The 17,779-nt window shown below is 41.4% G+C and overlaps 1 protein-coding gene across 2 annotated transcripts in view; it reads left to right on the plus strand.

Moving 5' to 3' along the window:
* Window positions 1–8,201, plus strand: part of UBE2V2 (ubiquitin conjugating enzyme E2 V2) — a 61,875-nt gene extending 53,674 nt beyond the window's left edge. For both annotated transcript variants that reach the window (XM_033202281.1, XM_033202282.1), the window contains exon 4: window positions 5,351–8,201. In XM_033202281.1, coding sequence (XP_033058172.1) covers window positions 5,351–5,497 — 147 coding nt within the window. In that variant the 3' untranslated portion in view covers window positions 5,498–8,201. The remainder of the gene's footprint in view (window positions 1–5,350) is intronic.
* The last annotated feature ends 9,578 nt before the right edge of the window (window positions 8,202–17,779 follow it).

Genomic DNA, 17,779 nt, shown 5'->3' on the forward strand with positions numbered 1-17,779 from the left:
AGTCTTACTCTGTAGCCCAAGCTGGAGTGCAGTGGTGCAGTCTTGGCTCACTGCAACCTCTGCCTCCGGGCTCAAGCAATTCTTGTGCCTCAGCCTTCCGAGTAGCTGGGACTACAGGCGCGACTACTAATTTTTTGTATTTAGTAGAGATGAGGTTTCACCATGTCGCCCAGAGCGGTCTCGAACTCTGGAGCTCAGGAGATCCGCCTGCCTCAGCCTCCCAAAGTGCTGGGATTACAGGCATGAGCCACCATGCCCGGCCTTTAGCCCACATTTTAATTAGGTGGTTTGGCCTTTATTATTTAGTTGTAAGAGTTCTCTATGTGCGATACAAAAATCCCTGATTGGATATATGATTAGTAAGTATTTTTTTCCCATTCTATTGATTTTTCTTTTTACTTTCTTGATGGCATTGTTAGCAGTATAAGTTTTAAATTTTGATGTGGTCATAATTTATCTACTTTTTCTTTTGTCAAATGTGCTTTCGGTGTCATATCTGAGAGACCATTGTGAAATCCAACATCACAAAGATTTATTCCTATGTTTTCTTCTAATGGTTTTATAGTTTTAAGTCCTAATTTGGGTCTGTGATCCATTTTGAGATTTTTTTGGTGAATGGTATGAGTTAAGAGTTCAGTTTTATTCTTTTGCATGTGGATATCTAATTGTCCCAGTACCATTTGTTGAAAAGATTTTTCTTTTCTCCTTGAATTGTTTTGGCATCCTTGTCAATAATCAATTAACCATAAACATAAGGACTTATTTCTGGACTCTTAATTGTATTCCATTGATCTGTATATCCTTATGGGAGCACCCCTTCTTTTTTTTTTTTTGGAGACAGAGTTTCACTCTTGTCACCCAGGCTGGAGTGCAGTGGAGCAATCTCAGCTCATTGTAACCTCTGCCTCCTGGGTTCAAGTGATTCTCCTGCCTCAGCCTCCCGAGCAGCTGGGATTACAGGCGCCTGCCGCCACACTCAGCGAATTTTCGTATTTTCAATAGAGACAGGGTTTCACTATGTTGGCCAGGCTGGTCACGAACTCCTGACCTCAGATGATCTGCCTGCCTCAGCCTCCCAAAGTGCTGGGAGTACAGGCATGAGCCACCATGCCCCGCCTTTTTTTTTTTTTTTGAGACAGGGTCTCACTCTGTCATCTGGGCTGAAGTGCAATGGGGTGATCATGGCTCACTGCAGCCTTGATCTCCCTGGGCTCAAGTGATCCTCCCACCTCAGCCTCTTGAGTAGCTGGGAATACAGGTGTGCACCACCACACCCAGCTAGTTTTTGTATTTTTACTAGAGATGGGGTTTCGCCATGTTGCCCAGGCTGGTCTCAAACTTCTGGGCTCAAGGGATCCACCCGCCTATCTCTCCCAAAGTGTCGGGATTACAGGTGTGAGCCCCTGCACCTGGCCTGCCTTTCTGGACTGCTGTAGCTTTGTAGTTTTTTTGTTTGTTTTTGAGACAGAGTCTTGCTGTGCCAGCCAGGCTGGATTACGGTGGCGCGATCTTGGCTCACTGGAACCTCCGCCTCCTGGATTTAAGCACTTCTCATGCCTCAGCCTCCCAAATAGCTGGGATCACAAGCATGCGCCACCACGCCTGGCTAATTTTTTGTGTTTTCAGTAGAGACAGGGTTTCACCATGTTGGCCAGGCTGGTCTTGAACTCCCAGCCTCAAGCTGATATTCCTGCCTTGCCCTCCCAAAGTGCTGGGGTTACAGGAGTGAGCCACCACGCCTGGCCTGTAGTAAGTTTTGAAATCATAACTTTGTTCTTCTTTTTTTTAATAGTGTTTTGGCTACTCTGGGTTTCTTGCATTTGCATATGAATTTTAAGATAAGCCTTCATTTCTGCAAGCAAGAAAAAAGCAGTTGAAATTTTAATAGGAGTTGTATTGAATCTCTAAATTAACTTGATGAATATTGTCATCTTCACAGTAATAAGTCTTCTGACCCATGTATATTTATTTAGCTCTTTAATTTCTATCAACTATCTTTTACAGTTTTTAAAAATTATTTTCATTTATTTAATTTTTTGAGGTGGAGTCTAGCTCTGCTGCCCAGGCTGGAGTGCAGTGGCACGATCTTGGCTCACTGCAACCTCTGCCTCGTGGGCTCCAGCAATTCCTGTGCCTCAGCCTCCCAAGTAGCTGGGATCACAGGCATGTACCGGCTAATTTTTGTATTTTTAGTAGAGACGGGGGTTTTGCCATGTTGGCCAGGCTGGTCTCAAACTCCCGACCTCAGGTGATCTGCCTGCCTCGCCTTCCCAAAGTGCTGGGATTACAGGCATGAGCCACTGCACCCGACCTTTAAATTATTTCTATTTAATTCTTTTTTTCTCTTTTTTCTGGGGAGGGAGGGAAAGGGGGAGGTATGAGGGTGGTAGGAAGGAGGAAGGGGAGGGAGCTATTTTACAGTTTTCAGTGCACAAGTTTTGCACTTTTGTTAAATTTATATTTAGGTATTTTATTTTTATTTCAGATTGTTGCAAGTGTAAATAAAAACTAATTTTTGTATATGGAACCTGAATCTTGTTGCCTTGATGAACTTGTTTATTAGCTCTAATAATTTCTTTAGTGGATTCCTTAGAATTGTCTATATACCAGATAATTTCTTTCATTTCTTCTGCAAATAGAGGTAGTTTTACTTCTTCTCTTTCTAATCAGGATGCCTTTTATTTCACTTTCTTTCTTAATTGTCCTGGCTAGAAACTCTCCAGTACAATGTTGAAGTGATGAGAACGGGGCCAGGTGGTGGTGGCTCATGCCTGTAATCCCAGCATTTTGTGAGGCCGAGGTGTGCAGATCCCTTGAGCCCAGGAGTTCAAGACCAGCCTGGCCAAGATGACGAAACCCTGTCTCTATAAAAAAAATACAAAAATTGGCCAAGCACAGTGGCTCATGCCTATAATCCCAGCATTTGGGAGGCCGAGGCGGGTGGATCACGAGGTCGGGAGTTCGAGACCAGCCTGGCCAACATAGTGAAACCCTGTCTCTACTAAAAATACAAAAAATTAGCCGGGTGTGGTGGTGGGCACCTGTCTTCCTAGATACTTGGGAGGCTGAGGCAGGAGAATCGCTTGAACTGGGGAGGCGTGGGTTGCAGTGAGCCAAAGTAGCTGGGCCTGTGGTGGTGCGTGCGTGTAGTCCCAGCAACTTGGGAGGCTGAGGTGGGAGGATCACCTGAGCCCAGGGAGGTCGAGGCTGCAGTAAGCCATAATTGTGCCACTGCACTCTAGCCTGGGCAACGAGTGAGACCCTGTCTCAAAAAAAGAGAAAGAAAATATAAGAAGAAGTGATGAGAATGTCCTTGTCTTATTCCTCATCTTAGGAGGAAAACATTTGGCTTTTATTAAATATGATGCTAGCTCTAAGTTTTTTGTAGATTCCTGTTAGGTTGAAGGGTAGTTTCCTTCTATTCCTAATTTATTGAGTATTTATATCATGAAAGATTGTTGGATTTTGTCAAATGCTTTTTTGCATCCATTGAGATGATCATGGTTTTTGTTCTCTGTTCTGTTAATATGATATATTACTCTGATTTTTAAAATACTGAATCTATCTTCTGTTTCTGGGATAGGTCCTACTTGTATATGATCTTTGTTTTTTTTTTGGAGATGGAGTCTTGCTCTGTCGCCTAGGGTGGAGTGCAGTGGCACGATCTCAGCTCACTGCAATGTCCGCCTCCCAGGTGCAAGCAATTATTCCACCTCAGCCTCTTGAGTAGGTAGGACTACAGGCGCACACCGCCACCCCTAGCTAATTTTTTGTATTTTAGTAGAGACAGGGTTTCACCGTGTTGCCCAGGCTGTTTTTGAACTCCTGAACTCAGGCAGTCCGCCCGCCTCGGCCTCCCAAAGTGCTAGGATTACAGGCGTGAGCCACTGCACCCAGCCTATATATAGTCTTATATGTTGCTTGAGGTCGGCTGTAGATGACAGCTTATGGCCTTCTCAGCTCTTTCATAAGCCGGTGCATAGCCCTACACATGTGTGTGGTCTTCTAGATTCCCAGGCCTGTTTTGGGGCTTTTCAACACCTCTGTAGACACCTCATTTCCCAGCTTGTCTGCTTAAGTATTTTGGTTACCTTCTGGTGTTTTTTTTTTTTTTCAGACAGAGTCTCACTCTGTCGCCCAGGCTGGAGTGCAATGGCGCAGTCTTGGCTCACTGAAGCCTCCACCTCCCAGGTTCAAGTGATTCTCCTGCCTCAGCCTCCCAAGGAGCTGGGAGTACAGGCATGTGCCACCACACCCGGCTAATTTTTGTATTTTTAGTAGAGGCGGGGTTTCACTATCTATGTTGGCCACCCTGGTCTCAAACTCCTGACCTTGTGATCCACCTGCCTTGGCCTCCCAAAATGTTGGGATTACAGGCGTGAGCCACCGTATCTGGCCCACCTTCCTGTTTGACTCAACTTTTTTTGACAAATGCCCAAGGTGGGAGGTGATTGAAGATAGGTGAGCTCTGAGGTCAGATAAAGGAAAGCTCTGTGAGTGGAGTTTTCCAGGGAACTGCAGGACAGGTCAAATGCTGACAGTTAACTGAGAATGGGCTTGCAAGGAGCTCCATTCCCATTCTGTTGCTCTTTCACAGAAGATTAATTTGGGTCGGGTGCGGTGGCTCATGCTTGTAATCCCAACACTTTGGGAGGCTGAGGCAGGTGGATCACTTGAGCTCAGGAGTTCGAGACCAGTCTGGGCAACATGGCGAAACCCCGTCTCTATGAAAAATAGAAAAATTAGCCAGGTGTGGTGGCGGGTGCCTGTAATCCCAGCTACTTGGGAGGCTGAGGCAGGAGAATTGCTTGAACCTGGGAGGCGGAAGTGGCAGTGAACTGAGATCATGCCACTGTACTCCAACCTGGGTGACAGAGCGAGACTCTCTCAAAAAAAAAAAAAAAAAAGAATAATTAGGAATAGTGCATGGAATGCATTGGAAAGAAAAATCTGAAAGAAGAGATCAGCTTAGTAGCTTTCGTCTAAATCTCAGTGTGAGGTAATTCCGCAGATTTTGGGTAGTGGCATTGGAAATGGAGAGGAACCTTTTGACCTTACTCCATTAAGAAGGAATTGGTAAATTTATTTACAAAGTAGTTATTTAATATAACATTTATTTCTGATGACCAAAGTTCACTATATGTTTTATATCTTTATATTTTCCCAAAATATTAAACTAATTATGATAAAATATACTAATTATGGTATTAGTAATTTCATAGTGTATGTTTTGTGAAAATAGAGGCAAACTATGAATTTTCAAAGTCATTCTTATTAAAATACACTTAAGAAATTGGTGCCATAGTACTTTAAACTTGCTAGTTAACTGTACTCTTTCCTCCCCTTTCAGGTGGATGCCCGGAGCATACCAGTGTTAGCAAAATGGCAAAATTCATATAGCATTAAAGTTGTACTTCAAGAGCTAAGACGTCTAATGATGTCCAAAGAAAATATGAAGCTTCCACAGCCACCAGAAGGACAAACATACAACAATTAATTTTAGTGGATCTCAAACTTGTCTTAAATCAACAACCTTCTACTCATGTTAATGTCTTGATTAAATATCACAATGAAAAATACCCACACATTAAGTAAAAGAATTCCAGCTGGTAAACATGACCTGGACATTTGTAAGAATATATTTAATACATGTACACCCATTATGTTTTCAGGTAACAGGAGGAAAAATGCAGCACAATTTTTTTTCTCTTGTTAAGGCACTGTCATTTAAACCATAAACCTGGAGTACTCGAAGTAGAATTCAGGTTTACAAGATGAAAGCGTGTGGAGAAGTGTCAGATGGCAGTGGAAGCATGTGTGTTTCTAAAAAGTGAAAATCTCAAGAAAGAAAACAGAAATGGCATGCTTTACCCATCTTGCTTAGTGAAAGAGAGCTGCAGTTGAAATTGTTTAAAAAGTAGCAGGTACAACGAATATTGTCACAGATGTGTTAATTTTTGAAGCGGTGTGGGTGCTGACTACTAGTAGTATCAAAAATATGTTCAGGATTGTTTTGATACCTGTATTTATAATAAAAAATGTTGGGGGGAGTTGATGAATTTCTGTTAAAAGCTGTTCTTGTGTGTTACATGTAACAGACATGGTAAATATTTGTTTACAGTCTTTGTTTAACCATACATTTAAGTTTAAGTGAAGTCAACAAAAAGGAAATAGGTGTATGGATATGTGATTTTGAGATTAAAGTTAGTCTTAAAATGTAAATAAAATGTGGAACGTGTCCTCAGAGACTGTGCCATTTCTATTATGTTGATGTAGTATATGTACAGTACCATGCTAGGGAAGCAAAAATTGGAATTATGTAGCTTCTCCTGTATACACACTTTTATTTACCCTATTTTGTGTACTTCTTGTGAATTATAATGTGCAGACTATTTCAGAAAAGAAATTATCTAGTTTAATTTCTTCTTTGGACAAGGAGGAGTCCTAGGTATTATATTTTGAGTTTGATTTCACCAGAAATAATATTATGAAAAAGATCTTTGCATTCTGGCAATTCTTTTAGGATTATAGGTTGCAAATTATCCAAATACATATCCCATTTTTAAAATCATAACATCTTTTTTAGTTGTTTTTCTGTGAAGCTTTTGGTTAATAAATAGGATGAACTAATTGGAGACTTTTATCTTCCATTTAGGGCTTTTAATACTAGCAAGGATAACTTTATTCATTCCACTGTTCTCTACTCTAACAAATATGAACTCTGAAGTTGAAAATTCATTTATGTTCTGCTTTTACCAAAGTGACGTGAGGCCTTAGGTCACTATTTCACTTCAAAGTACTGGATACAAAGCTTTGTTGAAAATGCTGTTTGATGAATTCACTGAAGAATATAGATAAGTGGTCAGGTAAAGTCTCCTTTTATTTTGTCAAGCTTCATAATTTGTCTCATACTTTACCCCGGTATATATATAGGCAAACCAAAACCTTATCAAATATTAAATTAGATGTTCAAACTTTGCTTATAAAGTAAAGTATTGGCCATGCGGTGACTCATGCCTCTAATCCCAGCACTTTGGGAGGCTGAGACAGGCAGATCACTTGAGGTCAGGAGCTTGAGACTAGCCTGGCCAACATGATGGAACCCCATCTCTACTAAAAATACAAAAAATTAGCCAGGTGTGGTGGTGGGCACTTGCAGTCCCAGCTACTCGGGAGGCTGGGCAGGAGAATTGCTTGAACCTGCCAGACGGAGGTTGCAGTGAGCTGAGATCACACCACTGCTCCAGCCTAGGCGACAGAGCAAGACTCCGTCTCAAAAAAAAATATATTAATAATTGACCTTGGCTGTATATTAAAATAGTTACTTTTATGGTAGGGCACATTTCTCAAACATGCCCTGAAAGGCTTTTATCAAGCTCATATAAAGTTAAAGCTTTGAGCTACCTTTTCTTGGCCAATAGTACATTAAAGTCACTGAGTTTATGTAAACATTAATTTCAACATGGCTGTTCCATTTTATTTATCAAGAATATTTAAAATGCTTTAAGATGATACATAGAGAACATACACATACATACAAATTAGTGCATGTGTAATTTGTTAAATTTGAAATGAACTATTACCTTGAAATATAGTCTTTAAAAATTTTTAATGGTTAAGATTAAATTGAATGAACTGACACTGTAGTCTAATGGTAACTGATAATCTGAATCCATCTCTCTGATAACCTCCTTTCCATTTTGAAAATGTGTCTTATTATACATGGAAGCTAGTAACTACTTGAATGCTGTTGGCAGGATGAGGTTCTGGGTACCTCAGTCTCTTGTCCTCTTTCCTTCCCCCAAATTTATGATTGTGAAGTTGCCAACCCCCCACCCCCTTCTCCTGCCAAGTACATGTTCATCTCCCCTCTTAGTTGTGAGATTATGGATCTCTGCAGAAATTTGCATGCCATTTAACCCATTTCTAAAGCAGAATCCATTCTGCATGTCACAATCAAGATGTACTTGGCAATCTAAGACACACTGGGAGACTGTAAGAGGAATTAATATAGAAAAGCTCTTAATTATAGTAACATTTGGAAGAAATTTTTCCTTTGTTTTGTAAAGTGGCTAAGGTTGTAGGAGTGTGTGGTATTACCTTTTAAATGAACTGTAAAATTGCCTTAGAAATTTGTTTAAAAGGCTAGCAAGTGAAACCCTTGAGGGTGATCATATATTAATAAAGATTACCAAAAGAAATTTCTTGTCCTGTTAGGTCAGTGTTATGATTTAATGGTTTTAATTACTTAACCAATTTTAAGAATTGATAATTTTAAAAAATATTTTTTCTAGCATTCTAAAGTAATGTCTTTTGTTGTGGGTTTATGTGTAACTACAGGGTTTTGGAACATAAACATTTTGAAGGATAGTCAATGGTATTTAGTCTTGGATATAAAAATAGAGAAAATTTATAGTTTTATGTTATTAAAATAATTTATCACACTTAGTGATTTGAGGTTTTTGCAGAGTAGATTTGTTTGACTCATGGTTTATTAGTCTGGATTACTTAAGAACAATATGTTGATTTTAATGTTAATTCCCACTAAATATATAATATTGATAAATACATGTGAAATTAATACTGTTTTGAAAATGTAGAGGACACAGCTGGGAATTATGAATGCTTTTTTCTTAATACGTTTGGTGTGTGTGGCTTTGGATGGTTCTGCTGATTCATCACGGAAAGACAGCAGTGAACTGTGGCCTGCCATCAAAACTGTATCAACTCTTTTAATGAGCATGTGACTGTATTAGGTACATTTTGAGGAATATAAGTATTGATGATAAAGTCTAATATGCATAATAGGATTTTGGAGGCATTTCAGGAATTTTCCTTTTATAGTATGCTTTTTAGGCATCTGTATGTGTAATGTCATGGTATCATTTGTTGCTGGGATGGATTGAAAAGCACTGCTTTTACTTTTCTGATAAGTATCAAAATAATTTTCTAGTTACAACTTGACTGGCTTTTAATTATTGTCACTCACACACAAAATTCAACTCAAGGTTTGGGAAAAGTGTATTTTTTTCTATACAAGATAAAAGTGTCATAAAAAGGAATGGATGAATTGTTGATAGGACCATTAGCAGTTAATTTTTACCTGATACAGAGTTTACTGCATAGGAAGGAATACCTCTTAAATAATATGCCTTATAGAGTGATGAAATCTTACCATAGTTCGTACTGAAAATGTTTATTTAAAAAGTATTGTGGAGTGTTGAAAATAAAGATACATAATAAGTATTTTCTGAAGAGAAAATTAATGAAGGTATTTAATGATATAGGAAATAAGTGACAAGTTAAAGTCCATTTTGTTGCAATAAAGGAGTTGTGCAAACTCAAGGAGTGAGTTACATGATTGAAAAAAATCATTGGATACGAGGAAGTTGCTATGGTGTTTATATCCTTAGTAGGATCTTTTCATCTAAAAAATTCCCAAGAATCTGCTCCATCTCATGTTTAAAAGTAAATTTTTTTTTTTTTTTTTTTTAAGAGACAGGGTCTCGCTCTGTCACCCAGGCTGGAGTGTGTTGGTGCAGTCATGATTTACTTTAGCCTTGATACCCTGGGCTCCAGTGGTCCTCCCGCCTCCCGCCTCAGCTTCCTTAGTAGCTGGGACTACATACAGGTGCACGCCACCATGTCTGGGTTTTTTTGTTGTTGTTGTTTTGTTTTTTGTTTTTGGTAGAGACAGGGTCTCACTATGTTATATAGGCTGGTCTGAAACTCTTGGCCTCAAGTGATCTTCCTGCCTTAGCCTTCCAAATGCTGGGATTACAGGCATGAGCCACCACCCCTGGCTGGCATCTCATATTTCTGTGTAGTCTATATGACCATCTCAAAGTTTTTGTTTCAGGTTAATTTGTGAAATAAATGATAAAGGCTGATAGATCTTGTTTTCTTATGAAGATTCCAGGGATTATCCTTTCTCCATTGTTTAACTGACCAAATACCATGTAAGTGTTGTGCAGTGATCCATTTGCTGCCAAATATATAGACTCAGTGTGTGAATTCTTTTATCTTGTCCTCATCAGTAGTGAGCAGCTACTTTATCTAGAAATTTTGGCAGTTAAAAGTTTATACAAAAGCAGAGTAGCAGAGTTGTTATTCTTAGTTGGCACTAGAAACCAATAGTCAAAAGAAACCTGTGGTAAATAGAAAAGCAAATTGTTGACCTTATCTGTAGTGAATACTTTGCATTGCTTGTTCAGTACAGTAGTTGAGTAATGAAAGAAAAACATTGTTCAAAGATTACAAGGAGGCTTTTTTGTTTTTTTTCGTTTTGTTTTTTAAACAAGCAGTCCTCCTGCCTGCCTCAGCCTCCCGAGCAGCTAAACCACAGGCACACACCACCACACTTGGCTAATTTTTAAAAAATTTTTTGTAGTGGTGGTCTCGCTGTATTGTCCAGGCTGGTGTCAAACTCCTGGCCTCACGCCATCCTCCCAAAGTGCTGGGATTGCAGGCATGAGTTACCTTGCCCAGCTCAGTTTTTTCCCCCTTTTAGTAATAGATTACAAGGTAATCAAAAATTCACATTATCATGAAATGAGACTTTTTTTTTTTGAGACTAGAGTCTCGCTCTGTCGCCCAGGCTGGAGTGCAGTGGCCAGATCTCAGCTCACTGCAAGCTCTGCCTCCCAGGTTTACGCCATTCTCCTGCCTCAGCCTCCCGAGTAGCTGGGACTACAGGTGCCCGCCACCTCGCCCGCTAGTTTTTGTATTTTTAGTAGAGACGGGGTTTCACCATGTTAGCCAGGATGGTCTCGATCTCCTGACCTCGTGATCCACCCGTCTCGGCCTCCCAGAGTGCTGGGATTACAGGCTTGAGCCACTGCGCCCGGCCATGAAATGAGATTTTAACAGGACATCCTCATGTTAAAATGTAGTAAAATTAGTTTTAATACTGAATGTCCTGTTTTTTCATTTAAAGACTTTCATCCATTTATAATTAATAAACATGATACTTGATACTTGCAAATACTTTATTATATTTGATAGCCCTTGAGGCTTATCAGCCTTTAACTTGGAGAACAGATTTTTTCCACAGTTGATAATTGATAAAGATATTGTTTCATTCCTTATCAAGCCACATTAGCCACTTAAGTAATGGTGGTCAAATGTTCTGATTCCATCCATTATTATAAATTATCTTTTTGTTGCTATAATGTAAAAAAATCTGGATAATTGCAATGATTATTCAGACAAATTCAAAGTGGGTGATGGGCACATTTTCAGTTATCCTAATACTCAAGTGAAAATAATTGAGTTCACAAGAAGAGTAAATTAATTGCATTGGTTTTTAAATTTTAGTAACATATGGATCCCTTTGAGAAGGAAAATTCTTGTGGACTTAGTATTGTCTTGAATTATTTTTATTAAACTATTGTTTAATGCATACATTGTTTGAACTTAGGCTCTTAGATTTTTTTTTTCTTCTTCTTTAGACCTGTAACAAAACTGCAAGATCTTTTAAAATTATAAAGTGGGCCCGGCGGAGTGGCTCACGCCTGTAATCCCAGCACTTTGGGAGGCTGAGGCAGCCAGATCACCTGAAGTCAGGAGTTCGAAACCAGCCTGGCCAACATGGTAAAATCCTGTCTCTACTAAAAAAAACAAAAATTAACCGAGCATGGAGGTGTGTGCCTGTGGTCCCAGCTACTTAGGAGGCTGAGGCATGAGAATCACTTGAACCTGGGAGGCAGAGGTTGCAGTGAGCTGAGATCATGCCACAGCATTCTAGCTTGGGCAGCAGAGCAAGACTCCATCTCAAAAAAAAAAAAAAAAAAAAAGGCTTTATTGCTAAAAACTAGGTAATTTTTTATGAAATGAAAATTTTATTGAGTTCTGTTTATCAAACATGTTGGCATGCTTGTTATTAAACCCTCCGTATGTATATGAAGTCCTTATAAAAGGCTACTCACTTGGTACTTGTATGTAGATGATAATATTGAGTTCATAGGTAAATATATGTACATTATTGTCAACTCTTTGTAACAGAGATGATGATCAAGTCTGCCAGTCCCTTATCTGGCACCTCCTATCTGGTAGAGTCTAACTACCCATTAGCATCATGTTCTAAGCTGAACTGGATAGTAATATGGATAAGTGAAGCCATTGGCATGATATTCTAAACCGAACTGGATAGAAATATGCAAAATGAAGCCATTAGCATAATGTTCTCAGCTTAACTGTGTAGTAATATGGATAAATAAAGCAATTATCACAATGTTCTAATTGGTACTGGATAGTAATATGGATAAATGAAGAGCAGTCCAGAGGAATCTACTGCAAATCCTAGGGAAAACGCCTATTTTGCCCTCTGCCCTGTGACTGTGGGCAGTTAGCCCCGTAACCTTTAGTTTATTCTGTAAAGGCTGTGCTTGCCTCTGAGTTGTCATGTAATGAAATAACATGAATGGGTTTCATCACAGTCTGATGCAGAGTGATCAATAAATGGTAATATTTCTTAATGTTATTAATCTAAGAACGCTTAGTCTATGTTAAAATTTGCATTTGTGGCTGGGCACGGTGGCTGATGTCTGTAATCCCAGCACTTTGGGAGGCTGAGACAGGCAGATCATGAGATATAGAGATTGAGACCATTCTGGACAACATGGTGAAACCCCATCTCTGCTAAAAATATAAAAATTAGCTGGGCGTGGTGGCGTATGCCTGTAGTCCCAGCTACTCAGGAGGCTGAGGTTGCAGTGAGCTGAGATCATGCCACTGTTTCCAGCTTGGCGACCGAACGAGACTCTGTCTCAAAAAATAATAATAAAATAAAATATACATTTGCATCAAGCCTGTACTTCTATGTAAAGAATGGGTTGGTTTTTTAAAAGAGTTCATATGGGACGCCGTTAAGGCATTTGTGCATTCTGAATTCAGTTAATTTCTGCCCATGGTCAAAGGTGAACAGATAGGCTTTTGGATGTTTGTGATAGGCTTCTTGATGCCCCCACACTGCTGAGAGGATGCCCCCACACATCTTGCCGCAGGGGCCCTGGTGGATACATCTCAGATTGGGCACAATTGCTTTGGTACCAGCAGCAGGCCATTAAGATGAAGTCCGTTGGAAAGAGGTAACTTACTGGTAATGGAAAGCCAGGTTCACAAAGCTTGGGTTGAAAAGTCCATGGTTTACATTATAATAGAAAACTCAATTCTTCATATATGCAACCTATGTAAAGTAACTTGATTAATTAGAAAAGGGAGATTACATTTTAAGCTTATCTTTTCCACTAGTTACTTGTGAATATAATCACAGTGAAGTCATATGAATTGTGAAAGAAAGTCGATTTCTACTTTTTTTTTTTTTTTTGAGACGGAGTCTCGCTCTGTCACCCGGACTGGAGTGCAGTGGCCGGATCTCAGCTCACTGCAAGCTCCGCCTCCCGGGTTCCCGCCATTCTCCTGCCTCAGCCTCCCGAGTAGCTGGGACTACAGGCGCCGCCACCTCGCCCGGCTAGTTTTTTGTATTTTATTTTTAGTAGAGACGGGGTTTCACAGTGTTAGCCAGGATGGTCTCGATCTCCTGACCTCGTGATCCGCCCGTCTCGGCCTCCCAAAGTGCTGGGATTACAGGCTTGAGCCACCGCGCCCGGCCGATTTCTACTTTTAATAAGCATCAGTGGGTGGTGCTTCCAGCAAATCTTGAGACTAGGGCTTTTGTCTTATTCTTGCCTTTGGGCAGGCACTGTTAGATGCTGAAGATACATAGCCTCTTTTCTCACATGTACGATTTGGTGGAACTTAGAGATAGGCTCTTTATTTATTTATTTATTTATTTATTTATTTAAGATGGAGTCTTGCTGTGTCACCCAGACTAGAGTGCAGTGGCACCATCTCAGCTCACTGTAACCTCTGCCTCCTGGGTTCAAGTGATTATCGTGTCTCAGCCTCCTGAGTAGCTGAGACTACTGGAGTGCCCCATCACGCCCAGCTAACTTTGTGTATTTTTAATAGAGATGGGGTTTTGTCTTGTTGCCCAAGCTGGTCTGGAACTGCTGGGCTCAAGTCAACCTCCCTTCTCCGTCTCCCAAAGAGCTGGGATTACAGGTGTGAACCACAATGCCCAGCCAGGACTAAATTTCTGAGGTTGTTGAAAAGCGCTACAGCAAGTGTTATTAATAGCTTGTCTTTTAAGGAGAATATAAACTATACCTACATATAACGAGTTTGCTCCTTATCCTGGTGTTTGGTAACTGATAAACAGATTAGCCGAGGCCGGGCGCGGTGGCTCACACCTGTAATCTCAGCACTGTGGGAGGCCGAGGTGGGCGGATCACGAGGTCAGGAGATCGAGACCATCCTGGCTAACACGGTGAAACCCTGACTCTACTAAAAACGTAACAACAACAACAAAAAATTAGCCGAGCGTCGTGGCGGGCGCCTGTAGTCCCAGCTATTCGGGAGGCTGAGGGAGGAGAATGGGGTGAACCCAGGAGGCGGAGCTTGCAGTGAGCCGAGATTGCGCCACTGCGCTCCAGCCCCAGGGACAGAGTGAGACTCCGTCTCAGGAGAAAAAAAAAAAAAAAAAAGTTAAACCCTGCGCGGTGGCTCACGCCTGTAATCCTAGCACTTTGGGAGGCCGAGGCAGGTGAATTGCTTGAGCTCAGGGGTTTGAGACCAGTCTAGGCAACATGGTGAAACCCCATCTCTACTGAAATACAAAAAATTGGGCGGCGTGTCCCTATAATCCCAGCTACTTGGGAGGCTGAGACAGGAGAATCGCTTGAGCCTGGCACGCCAGGTTCTACTACACTCCAGCCTGGGCGACAGAGCAAGACTCCATCTCAAAAAAAAAAAAAAAAAAAGTTATATTGTTGGTTGGGCGCAGTGGCTCACGCCTGTACAATCCCAGCACTTTGAGAGGCCGAGGTGGGTGGATCGCTTGAGCCCAGGAGTTTGAGACCAGCCTGGGCAACATGGTGAAACCCTGTCTTTACACAAAATACAAAATAGCTGGGCATGTCCCAGCTACTTGGGAAGCTGGGGTGGGAGGATCACTTGAGCCCAGAAGGTTAGCAAGGCTGCAGTGAGCTGTGATCGCACAACTGGACTCCAGACTGGGTGACAAAGTGAGACCCTGTCTCAAAAAACAAAAAAAAAAACGTTTTTTACACTTTTATGTTTGGGGGTACATGTGATGGTTTGTTACACAGGTAAACGTGTCATGGAGTTTTGTTGTACATACTATTTCATCACCCAGGTATTAAGCCTGGCATCCAATAGTTATCTTTTCTGCTCCTCTCCCTCCTCCCACCATCCCACCTCTAGACCCCAGTGTCTGTTGTTTCCTTCTTTGTGTTCACAAGTTCTTATTTAGCCCCAGTTTATAAGTGAGAACATGTCGTATTTGGTATTCTATTCCTGTTAGTTTGCTAAGAATGATAGCCTCCAGCTCCATTTATGTTCCCACAAAAGACATGATCTCATCTTTTTTGATGGCTGCATAGTATTCTACAGTATATATGTACCACATTTTCTTTTATCCAGTCTGTCATTGATGGGCGTATAGGTTGATTCCATGTCTTTGCTGTTGTGAACAGTGTTGCAGTGAACATTTGCATGCATGTGTCTTTAAGGTAGAATGATTTATATTCCTCTGGGTATATACCCAGTAATGGGATTGCTGGGTCAAATGGCAGTTTTGCTTTTACCTCTTTGAGGAATCGACATACTACTTTTTACAATGGTTGAACTAATTCACACTCGCAGCAACAGTGTATAAGTGTTCCCCTTTCTCCACAACCTCACCAGCATCTGTTGTTTTTTTGGCTTTGTAATAATAGCCATTCTGATTGGTGTGAAATGGTATCTCGTTGTGGTTTTGATTTGCATTTCTCTAATGATCAGTGATACTGAGCTTTACCTCTTAGACTCTGGACAGCCCACACATTCTCGGGAATAGTTTAGTCTTGACAAAATGGAAACTGGAGTAGTCAATTTCTTAGACACCTTTGGTGCTAACTTAATTTCTCAGTCATTTAATCTATGTGTGTGGTGTGTGTGTGTTTCGAGACAGGATCTCACTGTGTCACTCAGGCTGGAGTGCAGTGGTAGTATCTCAACTCACTGCAACCTCTGTCACCTGGGCTCAAGTGATCCTCCCACCTCAGCTTCCTGAATAGCTGTGACTACAGGCACGGGCCACCACGATCAGCTAACTTTTGCATTTTTTGTAGAGACAGGGTTTCAGCATGTCGCCCAGGCTGGTCTCCAACTCCTGAGCTCAAATAATCACCTGCCTTGGCCTCCTAAAGTGCTGGGATTACAGGCATGAGCCACTGTGCCCAGATAATTTTTGCATTTCTTGTAGAGATAGGGTCTTGCCATGCTGCTCAGGTTGGTCTTGAACTCCTGAGCTCAAGTGATCTGCCTTTCTTGGCCTCCCAAAGTGCTGGGATTACTGGCATGAGCCACTGTACCCAGCTAAGTTTTGCAGGTTTTGTGGAGATGGAGTCTTGCCATGTTGCCCAGTTTGGTCTTGAACTCCCAAGCCCAAGTGATCCTCCTTTCTTGGCCTCCCAAAGTGCTGGGTATAAGGCATGAGCCACTGTGCCTGGCCTACACTGTGTATTCTAAGAGCATAGAATGCTTTACGGTGTATGGAACCTTGCTGGTCCTATGGGAGACACACAGAAGTATAGTTTTATTCACATGTAGTATACAGTCTGTCTTTTGAAAGGATATCATTTTGGTATAGACCAGTGCTTCTCAGATTTTAATGGCATTCTTGAGGGTTTGTTAAAGTGCAGATGCTAATTCAGTAGGTCTGTGGTGGGACCTGAGGTTCTGTTTCTTACAGGCTTCCCATGATGGCCACTGGTTGGTAAACCACACTTTGAGGAGCAAAGGGCTTAATAAACAGTGGTTTGGGAGGAGGCTTATTGGAAGTGTGTCTGGCGGGCATCGTGGAGTAGGAAATGCAGACCATGTTTGGGGTGCATATACTCAAATTCTCTTTACAGAGGAGCAAGCATGGTCTCACCACGGTGTCCTTGGCTGTTTTGGTTTTGTCTCCCTAACTCCCTGCCCACTCACTTTTCATGGCCCTCTGCTGGAACTTCCTCTCCAGCCCCATACTTTTGACTTGAGACCTTCTGACTCTCAGAGCCTGTGTATTTGGTATATTTGTGTGTGTGCAGGGATGGGCATAGAGGGCAATTTCACCGCAAATATTTAAATTTTAACATTGCCACATCACGAAAATCAGTTTCTTTTTAAATGTTCCCATCTGGGCTGTGTGTACAATAATCTTTATGATGTCTCTGGCACATCCCCTTGCTGAGCTTGGGCACCTTGTAGATGACCTGTGGGTGCACACCTGCAGCACTGAGTCTTCTGGGCTGTATTTGCAGGGCCCTTCACCTGGTGGGCATTTCCTGATGCCACCTCACAGATTCTAACCTTCATCTCCGGGCACACGTGCCTTTTCTGCAGGCCTGGGAAGCTTCTCCTCCTCATCCCTGTTCCAGGCACATAACTGCTTCCTTTTGCAGCACGAATGAAATTTATTTCAGGGAAAAACATAGTAGGTAGGTTTTATATCCCAAAAGTGTCCTTCCATCTGTTAAGGCCAAGTTTAAATGTTACCTTTTCAACCAAAAAATTGCAGGTCATGCTTATTTGTCTCTCCCTCAAGCTGTATTGATAAAGGCAAATAATGAGATGGAAGTCACAAAGTGTTTGTTGTGGTGTGTGTGCCATGCTCACCAGCACCAGCCACCCTGCCTGCTGCCGGCAGAGCACCTGGGTGTGAGGGTCAGGG

This window comes from Trachypithecus francoisi, unplaced genomic scaffold (assembly GCF_009764315.1).
Source record: "Trachypithecus francoisi isolate TF-2019V2 unplaced genomic scaffold, Tfra_2.0 Lachesis_group7, whole genome shotgun sequence".
Classification (NCBI taxonomy): domain Eukaryota; kingdom Metazoa; phylum Chordata; class Mammalia; order Primates; family Cercopithecidae; genus Trachypithecus; species Trachypithecus francoisi.